The sequence below is a fragment of the Struthio camelus genome, chromosome 4 (genome assembly GCF_040807025.1).
Source record: "Struthio camelus isolate bStrCam1 chromosome 4, bStrCam1.hap1, whole genome shotgun sequence".
Classification (NCBI taxonomy): domain Eukaryota; kingdom Metazoa; phylum Chordata; class Aves; order Struthioniformes; family Struthionidae; genus Struthio; species Struthio camelus.
In genome coordinates this window covers 36,692,046-36,708,392 of record NC_090945.1, presented here as the reverse complement: position 1 = coordinate 36,708,392, position 16,347 = coordinate 36,692,046, and the positions used below count along the sequence as shown (strand labels likewise).

Below are 16,347 nucleotides of genomic sequence, written 5' to 3'. Positions count from 1 at the left end.
ATGAAAGTGTATTTAGTGATTTACTTTCAAATACTATCAGGTACTGAGAAACCTCAAAAGATAAAGCCAGCACTTCAGGAGTTAATATGTTATTAGGAGGACAGGAAATCTGGCAACTATTGCAGAAACTAGACCTAATGGTGCACACAAACAATTTGTCAGTCTTCGTAAATGTGAATAGCTTTCCGCAAAGTGGCTGCTCTTGCTTTGTTTGAACAGCCTAAACTTTTCCTTTTTAGACTTTAAATCTTAGAAGTGAAATGTGATCCACATATTGAATCAAAATCATTTAATTCAAAGCATGTTTTGATTGGAACAAAGTTGACATGGAAAGAAACTCTAGAATTAAAAAAAAAAAAGTTGAAAGGACTTTCTATCATATATTTAGCAGGAAAATTTGAAACAGTTCTAATTAGGCTGAAAAAAGCAGCCTTCTTCATTGTGACTTACAGAGGTCATACAGCAATGTTAAGGCGGCATGACCAGCTAGTGTCTGAAAGCCTGCACATGCAAACATAAGCCTAGTTGTTTGGGGTTTTTTCTAGTGTGTGCGCACGTGCGTGCTTACAGCCCAGAATACACACTTAATGAGTTTAAACTAGTTACCTGGTACTTCAGTTACGTGAATGCTTTGTAGTGCTCTACAAGACTGCATTTTTCACATGAAAATTGCGTTGATGTTTAAAATGTGTGAAATCCTGGTTCATGTTTTCCTGTTCATACATGAATATTTTTCTAATGGAAAGTTTAAAAAGCCTCTGTTATTTTGAGTGATTCAAAGGGAATTCCTTACTTCAACATGGAATTAAAATGTTTAGCCCATTGGACAATCTAGGCAATTATTGTACTTGAGATTTGTAATTTCTTACTTGCCAATGCAGTATATTCCTGATTTTTTTTTCTTTTTTTAATTGCATGAATAGGAAAGATTTGTTATGCTTGCAAAACAGTGTTGTTTTTCATTCAACTATATAAAACACGTTTGCAGAGGTTAGACTTATATTCTATCTTTCAAAGTTAGAGTTACGTGCATGCTTTATGCCATGCTTCAGAATTATCTTGTTTTATTCGGCATAGGAGTAAGGCAGGCAAGTCTGTGGCCTTATATTTCCAAATAGCTTCATTATGAATAAATATCTACACTGATGAACAGAAATACACTTAATATCTTTATGCAATTTCAGCACTGGAACATCCTAATCTCTAGCACATTATATATTTATTTTTAATAGACATCATTTCATATACTATAATCCATTAAATAATCTAAACCAGAAAAAAAAGTAGAGGGCAAAACCCCATGGTAGTTACTTTAAAGACACTCACCATTTTACTCAGAATCTTGATTCCCAGGGTATAGGATGAGGATTGTTTGGGAAGTGTATCATAATGAATGACAACAGCGTTTAGAGAAAAGAAGGAAAAATCTGTCTTAACCTGGCTAGTTTTATGTTTTTATCATTCTGACCATGCTTTACTAAATCATTTGTGTTTTGGATTGATAGTCTTCACTTGCTAGCAGAAAATTATTCTCTGTTCATTCCTTTTGGGAAACATTAAATAAAAAGATGGGCATTAAATAATGAATTTCAGAATTATTCTTGAAGAAGTAGTTTTAATTGCATTTGCTTTAGTGACATCAGAGTGTACATTTGAAAAATATTTATGAATAAACTAAAATTTCCTTGGAAGATCAAAGCTCCAATTTGCTGATGTTTCTGCAGCATTTCTGCCTTGGGAATGGAGAAATGAAAGTTACTAATAGGTGTTTGTGTTTGGCATCTGTATACCGTACTTTTTAGCATATCTCAAGTGTTTTAGTCTCTGCCTAATAGATCTCATTAAAGAAACAGATATCAGCCCCAGGACGGTTTGTCAAATTTAATACGAGTCCCTGTGGACGAGATTGACAATTTGTGTGTGGTTTTACATGACATTCTTTTCAGGGTCTTATTTGATCCTTAACAATTGGGCATTAGTCACTGATTTATTTTACAATAACTCAATAGGATTCAATATTACTGTATTATGCTGGACATTTTAGTGGATTTTTGTGTTTTACTCATTTTGCTCAGAGCACACAGTGGGTGTAAATGATGCAGATAGTCTGGTAGGAGAGTGCTAATGGTTGCCTGGGTAGTTTTAAGAGCAGCATGGGAAGGCGGTTAGTGTCCCATAGCTGCATGCCATATTTAACTTGAGCCTTAATGAGCACTGCCTGCCCTAGATGTTTAAGTAATCCTAAATGCTTAGCATTCTATGCCCTTGGTTTAGTTTTGCAATAGGCAAATGCTAATGGTAATAATTAAAAAACAAAACAAAACCAAAACCCTTTTTGAAAGAGGATAATTTGCCAGGACTGTAATAGATCTTTGTCTTATGGGTTTATGCAAATTGGAACTTTTTTCATTTTTCAGATTTTTTTTTAGTGGTGCTCATCTTGAATAGTATGTATCAGTGTGGCTCTACGGTGTGTATCACAGGTACTAGTACGTTGCAGTGTTTTCCCTGAAAAATCAGTTTATTTTTTAGTCATTATACAGCCTATTAATTATTGTTCCTCCATCAGTGGAGTCATAGCATAAACACCTCCCTCCAGCAAAGAACTTCACTCTGAACCTAAAAAGACAGGCAAGCTTATATATTATTTGAATTTGCGTATGCAATGTTTAGACTGTCCTTCAGGGTCCTGAGTATTAAGGTTGACCATACTCATTTTTCATTTAGCCCTCATTTCTGTGATCTGGCAAATAACAAAGATAGTTTAAAATTGCATAATGTAGGAAAAGAAAATCTACTACTGAATTTATGTAAATTGCAAGTGTAAATTAATTTTGAACTTGAAGAAGAGAAATAAATTGGCTACCAACCACTCCATGAACAGGCAGAAAGTATGTGTTTTGGTTTTGCTTTTTTAAGATGGTCAGGTTGATTTACCTGTCAGTCTGAGACTGCAGAGTGATACTCCTTTAGTTATTCATTGTCCAGGTGTTTTATGAGTGTAATGTGACCATTACAAATCTAGTTTTTGAAAAGAAGGCAAAATATCAAAGATGTCTGCACATACTGAGTGTATGTTAAAAACCTCACAAGTGCTTAACACTATTTTTTCCTGAGAGAAATAGTGTAATGATAATAGTAAGTGTGTTCTAGGGTTAAAATGTTTCAGCAGGATAGCAAGAAAATTAATCCTTATCATTGTCTTTTGCTGAGTCCTGTAGAATTTTATGGCTGCAGATTGTAGTATTATGGACACTCATGAGACTCCTGACTGGTTTTATCTTATTAAACAATTTTGAAATCATTAATTTTTAATTGGCCTGCTTGTGTTTTTTTATAGCTTTAATTGTGTGTCTCTATCTGATTTTTTTTATTTAAAAAAAGAAAGAAAATAAAACAAGTAAAAAAAAAAATTCTGTCTAAGCACACATGTCGTAAGATAGTTCCATATGATCATCCAAAGAGATAGTGTACTGTGTGGTAATTCATTTTAAAGAATGTTTTCAGCAATTTAGTAGCTGGGAATCCTAATAAAGATAATAATAAAAGAAGGATATGAAGTAGAAGATATGTACAGGTCTTTTCTTGATTGAAAGTTCTAATTAAGTGAATCGAGGAAAATTAACTGAAATTAGCTGTCAGAAAGTCACATTTAAATGAGTGATGGTCTGGTTTGGCAGTAAACATTTAAATGATATAAATTGCCATTTAAGTGTATGGTTTAATGTTTGTCATGCATTAATATGACATGAGACTGCAGTGACAATCAAGCAGCTTGCTCTAATTTGAACATATTTAGGGCTTTTGTGTGGAGTGCACCACACAAATTAAGACAATTGCTGTTTTTATGTGTCAATTTAAGTGTTGTTTCCAGGCATCGGTTAATGAAACAAACCCATCATTTTTGTGTGCAAATTGCAGAGTGGTTTCCTTGGTTTTCGGATTAATTTAACTTCCTCTGTTCAAAATTAGGAATTTCTGTCACAAGGAAAATGCTGGTAGTTTCTTTAGATGAAGCGAATATCAGACTTTGTTATATTGTCCCGTCTCCTCATTAAAATAGGAGATATATTGGAGTGCCTGTATAAAAAGGAGGAAGCAAATCCTGCTAGTGATCTAATCCAGACAAATTAACTCTTTAGATTACAATGATTTTTAAGTTATCTTTGAATATATTTGCGATATAGCTAATGGAGAGATTCATTATTATTTGGTACTTTTGTCTTGGGGATTGGATCGTAATTAGATAACGTGATCAGAAAAACGGTTTAATCATTCAGCCTAGTACTGTTTCTGTAAAGGTCTGTACACCAGATATATACAAGAAATAGATAAAAGAAACAGCTAGCTGGTATTCCTGCATGTGGACTATTTCCCACTGTATCCATGTGAATACCCCTAGTTAGTTCAGTCTCCCCAGATCCACCAACCTTTTATCTGTCTGCTACAATGGGATTGCCGTGCTTGCCACTCACTGGGCAAAATCACACGTAGCGAAACACAATTTCATCTCGAGAGTGCGTAAAAGCATAGCCTGGCTGTCCATAAATGTGTAAATGCTTTCCACTTATTGCTTGTTTCTTATTCCCACTATTATGGCTAAGAAGGCCAGGGTGTTATGGTCAGTGGGAAGTAGGGCAGGGTTAGACATGAGATCCTGGCATCTATCAGAGGGGCCACCTGTTTTTTTTCTGGTACAATTTCTGAAATACAGTTATCAATTTTGTATTGGGACTTGTTAGGATAATTCTGTACACTCTACAGAATATAGTTCTACTACTTAGAAATGAAGACTATTTTGCAAACTCAGGATAGTATATTTTGCATTTTTTTACAGGCATTGGAAAGCGAGTTTGTTTCCTGTCAGCTTCACCAATGGATTGATCTGATTTTTGGCTACAAACAGCAAGGGCCAGAGGCTGTTAGATCCCTGAATGTATTCTACTATTTGACTTACGAAGGAGCTGTAAATTTAAATTCAATAACAGATCCTGTATTAAGAGAGGTAAGTTTGTACTTTAAATATAGAAAATCTTTGTTGACCAGTGTTCTGTTGAAAATGTAAAGATTCCATATTGTTTAAGGCAACCAATGAATGTTCAAATCTTTGCTTTCTTTTGGGGTTTGGCTAAAGTCCAGTCAAATGCAAGGTGCCTGAAACTTAGGAAACCACCCATCAGAAACACAAAATTGGAAAACAAACGTGCAAGTTGTTCTTAAACTTTGTGCGCCTAGGTTCAGCACAAACTGGATGCTGATATAAAAATAGATGTTCAAGGATTGCTTCTTTTGCTGAGGACAGTCATGTTATTCACTAATTAATACTGGATCTTAATGGAAAAGGAAGGTGAGCAGCCTTGAGTTGGCTTGCACTTTTGGGTTAACATTGTCTTTAAATGTAATCTTGCCTAGGTAGTACATATCAAACACTCTATAGTTTTGTAGTTTTCATTATTTGTATTTTGCTTGTAAGATATCAAAATAATACTAACTTGTACTGTATTTTTCATGTGCAAAAATAAATATCAAATCATTGGAAAGATCAGTAGTCTTTTACTCAGACTCAGCAGCATTCAGAAAAATCTATTTGCTAAAATATCCCTTAGAATATTTGTGGGCTTAAAGACAACCCTGCCCTGCCTAAATGGCTGAAATACAGAAGGAGAAAGAAAAAAAAAAAAAAAAAAAAAAAGGAGGGAGGATGATTAAAGGTGATTTTTTGGAGGTGTTACTTCCCCTTTTCAGAGCAATACACTGGAACCAGTTGAAACTGTAAGCTTATTAATTATAGAATAAATGTAACTGGTATTTTGCCATAAAATATTTTGAGTCGCTGAGAAAAAAATAATATGAATGCTTTAGATAACCCTATTTAAAAACATGACTAGATGTATACCAGCAGGAAATATGTATCTGAAATGAATGAAAACAAGAATGATAACTTTTCTATTCACAAACAGTAGTATGTCTGTGCATACTGGCTGTCTGATTGTTGAGGCACCCTGACAGCCTCTGTAGATTGAGTCACATCATAGCAACAATGTGGGCTGTACCTAGTGCGTGGGTGCAGTGTAGAGGTGTGAGGGCATGCCAGACACATGGAGGTGCACAACGACTGGATTCAGTAACAAGAGTGGTAGCTGGATGTCTTAGTTTTTTGGGTTGCAGTCAACCTGCAGACTTCGTGTTGGTCCACTTTGGGCTCAAACAGATATGCTGCAGATAATTACTTTTAATTGGAGCTAAGAGTAGAGATACTGGAATGCTTGGCTTGGAAAAAAAAATTGTCATCACCTGGATTTGAAACCATTATTGGCCAAGAGTAATGGACATTACTGTTCACCCTGTCATCTTTTCATTCATTGATAGTGTTCATCCACTGTATGCAGACAGGGAAACACCCCCATAAGAGTATTTATTAGACTTGAAGTGCTAGGTTTAAGTGTGAGCTGAAAAAAAAAAGACTGGGAATTGTGTGTAATTAATTTTGGCTCGGTTTTCAGCGTTAATTTTGACATACTTTTAATGTGAAATGTAACTTTGACTGTCTGTCTTTAGACTCCCTTTTATATTAAGATTTTTTTTTCATTTTTGATTCGCCTTGTATAATATAAATATTACTTTTTACTAAGATATTGCTTTTTAAAAATTCCCCTCCTCCCATAAAAGTCTGACTTCCCAAATGGTTAATATATATTGGTAGAGAAAGCATAAAAATAATCTCTCTGTAAAAAGATGTTAAATGGTGAAACTAATAATTGAAATAATACTAACCAGAATAACAGCCAGCACACGTAACATGTTAATGTAGTTTTTAATTCTTCAAGAACAGCTGTATTATCAGTATGACTATGGTCTATTTTACTTATGTCGTAGCCTGAAAAAGGTAATATAATACCAAGGAAGTTAAAAATCTATCTGGAAGTGCGAGTTGTTTAAAGAGAGGCATTCACTTGATACTTCTCTGTATATTTTAATATATGTGGTTGTTACCAAACCTTTTCATTTTGTCGTGTGCTTTACTATAATTTTTCTTATTTTTGAGTTGTTCTATACTTTCTGAGCTGAGCGACATAAAAAATGAAAATGGGAGAGAGACAAAAGCAGTGCCATTAAGTTTGTAATAATGGAGTGCTTATCAGTAGAAGAATTTTGAAAGAGAACCGATGTCAAGAATGCATATTGATGAACGCAGGCAGCAGAATAAATGTTTTCTGTAGTATTTTTTGTATGTTGTTTGAGGATTGTTCCAATTGAATATTTTTATTTAGTAGTTTTCAGCCTTATTTTTAAGCAGGTCAAAGAGGATATTCTAACAGCAAAAAGATTTTTTTTGAGCAAGGTATCCCTTCCTATTTACATTTATTTTATAATAGCATATTCTTGTATTATGTACATGTGTCTGTGTAATTTAAAATGTTACACATGATCAGATCCGATATGTTATTGATAACTGTGCAAAGAGATTTAATGAGTGTCATCACCAATGGTGAATTATTCTGGTTTTACTCATGAGTAAAGATGAAAGTAATAAAAAAAAAAAAAATCTGGTTGTGTGTATATCTATGTGCATAATCCTCCTATATCTGTGTGCTAAATGAATTTATCATGCACCTTTGACAGCCTCACCTTCTTCCTGTTTACTAATCCATCTCCCTGAGGACCTACGCTAGCATTCTGTACTGCTGAGCAGCTTCAATCAGCGTTTATTTTTCTCCTTAAGTCAGCTTTTCAGAAAATATTTCTCCTTTTTTCTCCCCAAATCCTGGTTAGAGGCCAAATTGCCCAGATCAGAAACTGGGCAATTAATAGTATTTTTAGACAGGCATGACACCGCAGATTTAGTATCTGTTTATTATGGGAGAATTAAACTGGGAATTTTATTCTGGATTTCTTGGTTTTGAGAAGGATGCCTTTCTTTCCTCCTCTCAGTAGAGTTCAAGGTTTGGGGATTTAAATCCTGTCAGTTGTAGTAAAAAATATAGTTTTGTTTGCAAATCTAAGACAATCAGAAGCTTCTGCATACTCTGAGTTGCAAGCTACTAAGGCTTATGCTTCATATGGAAATAATAGCATGTGTTTAAGCCATGGCAATTTCTGCACAGAGCTGGACTAAGAGAATATCCACTGCTAAGCTTGGACCACGTCAGCATTGCGAAGCCCATGATGCGTGTGTTTCTGAAGTATCTTCACAGAGACAGCGCATGGAGGTTGGTGACCTAACTCATCAGGAGAGGCCACACACAGAACGAGAGTGGAAGGAACTGAGGAGTGCGGGAGTTTAGGTTAATGCAGAATTTCCTTAGGTCTCCTAAATGGCTCCAACTGGCACCTTTATTTTTATAGGCAGTCAGGTTATATATATTACAAGAAGGAAACACTCGTCTAGGAAGGAAAACTACTTGATTAAAACCATATTCTAACTTTCTTTTTTTTCAAACCAAAAATGTAGAACTTTTACATCCGTTCATACTGCTGTGAACAATTTTTTCCTGCCATTCTTTCTGCCTATGGGAATAAAGGAAGTAAAGTATTTTGAAAGGATCTGACTGCTATAATAGAAATTTTTAAACTAAAATGCAAACCATGGGCCACATGCTACCTTTTGGCAGATAAACCCTAGGGAGTGCAAAGCTTGCATAATTTAAAAGCAGATCTTGGGGGAAGGGGAGCACAGCAAGAGAGGAGGGTTTGAGCCGGAGCTAGAAGGAAAGGGAGCCACAGCCAGGGGAAGCAAGGTGAGAGACCCAGTCCGTCTACTGGCATATCTGTGCACATCTCATCCCTGCAGAGACCATTCCTTCATAATCATCTTTTTTCTTCTAGCTACTTTAGCAGTGCTGTCATTGGCTCTGATTCTTGTGCTTGTGTATCTTGCTGAAGAAGGTTACAACTGCAGAGGGAAGTTACTGTTCGGTTGACAATATCCCTTCTCTTTCCTATGGAGAACCAGGAGAGGTATGCTGAATTGCTGCCGGCCGTTGACTCCACCTTGAGCAGCATGTTCTGAGCTGTGGAAGTCCTGCACCCAGTATCTGCCCTAGACAGGCTTCCTTGCTATCCCCATGTGAGAGACAAGTAGTTGCAGTCGTGCAGATAAACATCTGCCAAGCCTTCTGCAGGGAATTCATGGCACTTTCTTCTTGTTTGTCACAAATTCTGCTCTCTTCTTGCAAGAAAAAAAAAAAAAACAATTAATTCTAAGGCGTTTAGACAAGCAACTGATTAAGAGCTGAAGCATGATCTGCAGAAAATAATTTGGGTCTTGGGCTGATTGTTGGGTATTGCATTACTGCAGTAATTACTTCTTGGTCAGAAGAATAGAAATTGCTATTGTCTCTGACATAATCTAACAAAGGCTGATCATGAATCTAGGCGGCACTCAGAGTTATTAATTAAAAGCCCATTACCCTGCTGATATCCCTATGTGGCTAGAATAAACCCTGGACACGCCTAAACTGCAGGAAGGAGAATGAAGTTAATAGTGCGAAGGCAAAATATTACTTAGAGAACAAGTCATCAGTCTGCTACAGGAATCCCTGAGTATCAGGAAATATACTACATTTTGTACCATGTTTATCAAAAAGCACCCGAGCATTTTCTTTGAATAATTTTTTAAATATCATATGCCATGACCATTTTAGGCAATATTTAAGGAAGAGTGATGATTTGAAAATTAGCAACAAAGGTTTGCAAAAAATGATAAAAAGTCTCATCCCCACCTACTTTCATTGAGAAGTGATTTACTTTTAGTCTAAGATGACTCATTTGTGTTAGACTTCCTCCTTCAAAGACAAGGCACCATTTTGTTACGTGAAAGTAGCCTGTTTAACATTAGGAAGCACAGCTTGCTCCATTCTATCGGCACATTTCTTTCTACTGTTGATATTGTATTTCCATATGAACTGAGGAGTTTCAAAAATCAAGAATTGTGAAGAACCAACTTGGGCATAGCATTGGGTATGTTATTTGCACGTGTCACTTCTGATTATATAAAAAGAGGAGAAAATTCTTTTATTTTCTATCTTAAGGCATATGGCATAAATTATTTTATGGATAATAGCTTTTAAATGTTGCCCCAGATTAATATCTTTGGGTCAGTTTTATGCATCTTAGACCTAGCTCTTATGAGTCTAATTTTATTTTTAAATATTTATAGTTTGAGAGACTTCTGTGCTTTCCAAAAGAAGCTGCAAGGATGTTTAGTTTACATGACCCCAGTTTCATGACAGCAGTAGCAGATCTGATATCTTATCCCAGAGAAAGCATTTTTGGCCTCTCTTTTAGCTGTGTTCATGGTGGGAGTTAATAGCATATTTAAGCTCTAACTCAGCTGGAGAACTCTGACAGCAGTGAATCTTTCACAAAGTATAAACACAATTTGTATTTATAGCATAGTTAACATTTACTAAATAGTTGGGAGAATGATCAGTCTGTTTTTAGCAGGTTGGGCACAGTCTTTGTTGTGGCTGCAATGAGTTCTATAAAGTAGGATAAAGTGATTACAAAATACTGTCACAGAACAGTAAATTTAGAAGCGCTGAATTCAGCGAGTAAAGAATTCATGTAGGCAAAATTCAAAGTATTGTAGAAACAATCTTTGAATCATCTCTGGCCAGAAGTGTGCTGCACAGATGGTATGCTTCACGTTGCACAGCACAGGAACAGTGTGAAAAGCCAAATAAACGTTAAGAATTGATCTAGTGTTAATTGAAAATCTGTATTAAAATACCATTATATGGAACCACACTTACAAAGACTATGTTCAAAGTAAGCATCTTGATTTCAAGGCTAAGCAGAGGTAGGCTTGTCAACTGCAACCAAACCTGGGCCCTGCTCTTTTTCTGTGATGGTACCTGGAGAAGAGCTGTGCAGCACAGGTAGGACATCAGTTGCCGTTGTGGGTGGGCACTTCCCGCTGCTGCAGGGAATCAAGGCCAGCTCCTCTGCACATGAGAATTTGTCCGTGAAGAGACGAGTGTTTTCTTCTGGTACAAGGAGCATAATTAGTGCCACTGGTACATATGATTTACATAGACCGCAGTGTGAGCTGAGATGTGAGAATATCTGTAGTGTTTGAGTAAACAGGCAAAATGAGTATAGGCGAGGATTTGCTGTGGTATCTGGGAGGTGTGGCACTTCTTTGATTCCGTTTAACCCACTGTTTGACATGACGAATGGTGTTTTATTGCCCTTTTTTCTTAACTTATATATTTACTCCAGTGCTTAGAAAGAGGCATAAAGGTATTCAGCTAAATTTCAGTCCAGCAAGATGTTTGACCTGAATGTTGTCTTTATGCTCATTACAGAGTGGATTCTAGTTTTATTTGGTATTTCTGCTGTTCTATCCAGTGAAAAAAGAAAGGGTAATATTTTAGAGTTAGCTAAGGTAGGACTGAGATGCCTGATATATAAGAATTAAAAAAATAAAAATGAAAACAACTGCTTTGACTGAGAATTTCAGAGCTTTTTAGAAGGAGGTAACTCATATAAATTATTTCTTCAGCTCTGGGTGTTTGTATCCTCAGCTCCTGATTGGAATTCAAAGGGTAGAAATTTTCAGTGCAGTCAGTTCCCTCTCCTCTTCTTGCTTGACCTGTTTTGTGGATCTATCAGAGCCAGAGAGGGCAGACCCCCTGGGCTCTTTACAGTTTAATTCGTGCCTGGCTGGTCAGTCTTAGATATCTGACATATTTGGTCAGTGTTAAATGAGAAAGTGTAATCAAAAAGGTAAACAAGGGATGGAACAAAGTGATGTTCATAATCTTCAAAAAATAACTTTTTGAATAGAAAAAAGTTTTTCTACTTTTTTACCTTTTCTTCTGCTATACGTTGAAAGGATGAGAAATACTAGCGTATGATAACTGCAATTATTATACACTGTCAGTTAGCCTTGACTCTAACAGAGGCAAATTGCCTACAGACGTTTCCTGATTTTTTTGTGTCATCAGCGTGCTTAGATTATTTTCAGTTTCTTTATACAGTCCCACCAGTATCTGTTTAGATTTTTATAGTAACTGGGAAACTACAATTTTTTGTTTGGAATATTTTTATTGTATTTGTTCGTTGTAATCTAAGGTGCCTAGCTCGCAAGTGTTCCCACTGTATCTGCAGATGTGACGTTTATTACCCAAATGCTATTATATTAGTTATTAGTTATGTTATATTAGAACAATAGCTGCTTCTGGAGTGAGAAGACTTGAGGTAATTATGGAGATGCTTTTCCTCATTCAGTGCCAAAAAATCATGTCCCAGTTAGATGTTACAGTTTATTAGATGATGAAAAAAAAAAAAAAAAAGTTAATTCATTGCAGTAGAAAACTCTGCAATTAATATTTTACCTGTCCTTCGAAAACAAATAGTTTGAACTTGTAGATTGTTGATATGACTTAGTTTAAATAAATGTCTGTCTTACCTTAGCAAAATGAGTTCTTTAGTTTCTTTTTTATAGTTATTACAGATTTTGAAGCATCTGATTATACAAGACTGTTTTAAAAACACTGGGGGCTGGGTTTTTATGTCAATATATTAACTTCCCTCAAATTGGAATGTTTTGATTTTAGGGAAGCTTTTTTATTTAAAGGACAGAAATGTTATCAGTATTGATGCATTTCCATGGAATGGAAATAGATTGAACGGATTGCTTTCTTCCAAAGGAAAAAGTTTTAGATCAGAAAATTTGCAGTCAGCTGAGTAGCAATAGACTGTGTGAAGGAAGCAAGTTTTAAAAATTATATTTAGCCATTTAAAGGAGTGATACTGTTGTAACTGAATGAATAATACTGGAAATTGCTGAGCTTTCAAGATACGGCATGTGGGAATGCCACTATTTTCTATGTGATGTTATTGATTTTAAATGGAAGGAATGAGTTATTATTTTAAAATCTTCAACTGCTGTATTGAATAGAGAAATTAATCAGTTTTGTTCTTGGTGCTCAAATAAAATAGACACTATTGCATTTTTTGAAATTAGCCCAGAGTTGCTTATGCTTTTGCTTGTACTGAAGTTTTATTTGCAGATCTTGCTGTCTTTTTAGCCTCTTTTCCCTTTTTATTTTGTCAGTCTCTTTGAAGTAGTACCAGACCTGTTTTTCTAGTTCGAGTTAGTTTTTTTATCTGCTCCTTTCCAGTAGCCAGAGATTTAGGTGTTTTGAATGAGCACATCAGTGCTCCAGACAGAGATACTGTTTGAAATTATCCATGAACCCAGTGCCTCTGAACATTATTGAGTGACATTTGTTTCTGTTGGTTGTGTCTGCTCTGACTAACTGGTTTCTTTCAGATTGGCAGCTAGGATTACGCTGTGCTAGATGGACAGCCGCATGAACTGGAGCTTGCAGGAAGGCTGGCCTAGGCCTCTGTTTAATGTGCCGGCAATGCATGTATTCAGATTGGAGCGACTCCGATGGCCCTGAGGGGGAGTCTACCCGTATTTTCACAAACTGTGATTACTTCCCGTTTTACTTTAATGACTGCTGTGTAATTGCCATACTAATTTGTCTGGGCAAAAATGCTTAATCTTCTTGTTTCTCACAGAAAATTTCTTAATGTAGTTTAGGGGCTGGATTAGTGTTTTGTTTTTAAAGCCATGGGGGAACGTATCCTCTCTTGGCTCCCTTGTACACTTTTCTGTGATGTGAACAGAAAAAGTTTCACTCATATATTGAAACCCAAATAGCTTTAAGAAAGAAAATCCAGCATATGGACACCCTGCCCCCGTATTGTAATAGTTTGGCTCTGAAAAATAATGAGCAGTTAGACTATAGTAACCAACTTCCAAACAGGCAATGAAAGTATCTTGAGCAGACACACAGAAGGAGTTTAAATAAGAAAAAAAAATAAGAGATTATACAAATGATGTGTTTCTTGGAAGGAAGAGAAGGGAAAAAAAATCTGTGCTTCATTTATATTTGATGGCTCTCATTTCAACATTTTTATGTCATTTTCTTGTGTAATGTGGCGCGCTCAGTTTTGTTGCACATGTCCCTAATGTACCGCAGCAGGCAGGGGTGGTGCACTTTTTACTTCCTAACGAGTTGCTAGTGTGCGTTAGTAATGTCCCCCTCTGCAGGCTGTTGACAGTATTTCTGCCCACGCTTCCGCTCTGAAGCCATAAAGCTATGTTACTTGAACGGAGGTGGTAACATTAGCTGGCTGCAATCATAATCCTTTGCGTTCTGCTTAGTTAACAGCGGGTATATGACAAACAGTTTGCAGGCATGTTTAACTGTCATAGAGAATAGTATGTAACTCTTGATCCTGTTTCTCTTCTGTAGTCTTCCTTCCTTCCTTACTCCCTTCCCTCCCCAGCCTTGTGTTAGGTTTCAGAGCTATTGTAGGCTCGTTTTCCTTAAAACAGGGCACTAAGGGAACAGTTAAACTGATAAAACAAAAAATTAAAATGGTTCACTACAAAAGGGTTGGTTTGTTAAGTTAAAAAGAAGACTTTTCTGTTTTGGCCTGCAGAAATTAGGCTGCTTGTTTTATTTTTAAAACAGCAGTGTGCAAGTGTGTGAATTTATGATACTACCATTTGATTGCTGTATTTTTTCCCTGGGTCAAGTATGGTGCAGTATCCCCAGGGCAGGTGTACAGTCAGCAAGCGTATACATTGCCTGTTTCTGAAAAGTGTTGTGCCATTTTTCACAATCTTGATCTGATGGGAATTGTTATAAAACAACAGGAGATGATACTACAAAGAGCTTCTCTTCTGTAATCTTTAGCTTGTTTTCCGTAATTTTATCTAATTGTTATGAATCCTGCTTGTTCTCTGGTTAGTGTTATCTGGACTGTAGTCCTTGAGGAATTTAACTAAGAGCCTTACTGTAGAACTGTAAGTAACTATCTGGTCAAAAAGGGTTTTCTGATAGCTTGTTATCAAAGCTTGATTTTAATCACCATCCCACGGGGAAAGGAGCTAGTCAGTTAGCCACTAAGCCATTCAGCTTCCCTGTCTGAAGGGAAACCTGTCAAATATTCTGTGTTCTCTGGTGCTGTAAAACAACATCTGGGTGGAAGGAAAGGGAAGGCAAGTAATCATAATTGCATATCGCTCAAGCCACTAGAAATCGCTGAGGAGCATGTGTGTAAACCTTTTTGAATATTGAAAAGTGAGGTAGGAGCGGCAGAGAGCCAAAGTAATTATTTTTGCAAAGACTGCTATTTTCTGGACATAAATACAGGGTAGGGAGAGGGAGGATGAACCCAAAACCTCTTCTGTCCCTAACACACATGCTGAAAGAGTATATATTACATTGCATGATGTTATTTCATCTGGGCTTTCAAACGTTTGGCATTTAACTCCTACTGGTTTGAGAATTACTGAAAATATTTGCATATAGATTTGTAAAGGCAGAGAGTAGGCTCCAATTTTCCAAGTCAGTACATTAGCATGTAGTAAGAGCGACAGGAGAGGAACTGTTGTAGCTGTTTAAACTGCATTCAGGCTGCAGTTTGCGTTTTGACATGGGTATGCTGTGCTGTTGGACTCTTCAGACAATTTAGTGTTTTGTGTCTGAGCATGCCTGACGAAAGCAACTCTTAACTAGTCTCTTTAAGGGCCTTTAAATCTGGAGTTAAATAGCGTGTGTCTTGCCTTTTCATTCTGTGGGCCTTCATTTCAGGATTTGAGTTCAAAACTTAGAGACTGTTTCATTCTTTCTCTGTGACACTCACTACACTTCCCCCTTCACCCTCCCTCCCTCATATTTAATTTTATAGTTCTTGCAGACATAAACATGAAAAAAAGCAATTTTGACTTAGTTTCTGAGTGTTGCTGCAAAGAAAAGTAACAAACATCTGTTTTTACCTTAACTGCATCCATATGTTCAACCTCCCCATCACCCTCCTTCCCCAAAAATTTACAGCCGTATTTGGTGGGTACTGCATACTGTTGAATTAACTTTCTTCACAGTTAGATTAGAGGGTAAGTTCAGAGACTGAAAATATCTCTGCTAAGCAGTGACCAAAGGCTACCTTATAGCTAAGCCAAGTTTTGGTTTCTTTCTCACTCTTCGTCTTGTAATTTGCTTCCCTATTTCCCCTGTCCCCCTCCCCACCCGCTTAAAAAAGAAGCGATCAGGAGATTTTAGGAACCAGGTTATGGTGGTAATCAGATAAATTTTAACTTGTGAAATTTGCTTAAGACTTGCGTGCTTATAAATTAATATACATTCCCAAAGCCGTATTTATCATATAAATATGTGGTTTGTGATGCATATTGTGTGGATTATTGTAAAGGATTAGTTAACTTGTTTCATTTTATTACTTCTGGTTGTAGCATCTGGAACAATTCTGGCCTTACCAAAGTTTTGTTGTTGTAGAGGATTAACAGGAAGACGGCTATTT

General features: G+C 36.4%; 1 protein-coding gene across 8 annotated transcripts in view; it reads left to right on the top strand.

Annotated features, from left to right (window-relative positions):
* LRBA (LPS responsive beige-like anchor protein) overlaps positions 1–16,347 on the top strand; it is a 407,526-nt gene that overhangs the window by 344,321 nt on the left and 46,858 nt on the right. For all 8 annotated transcript variants that reach the window (XM_068942256.1, XM_068942262.1, XM_068942261.1 and 5 more), the window contains one exon: positions 4,838–5,005. In XM_068942256.1, coding sequence (XP_068798357.1) covers positions 4,838–5,005 — 168 coding nt within the window. The remainder of the gene's footprint in view (positions 1–4,837; positions 5,006–16,347) is intronic.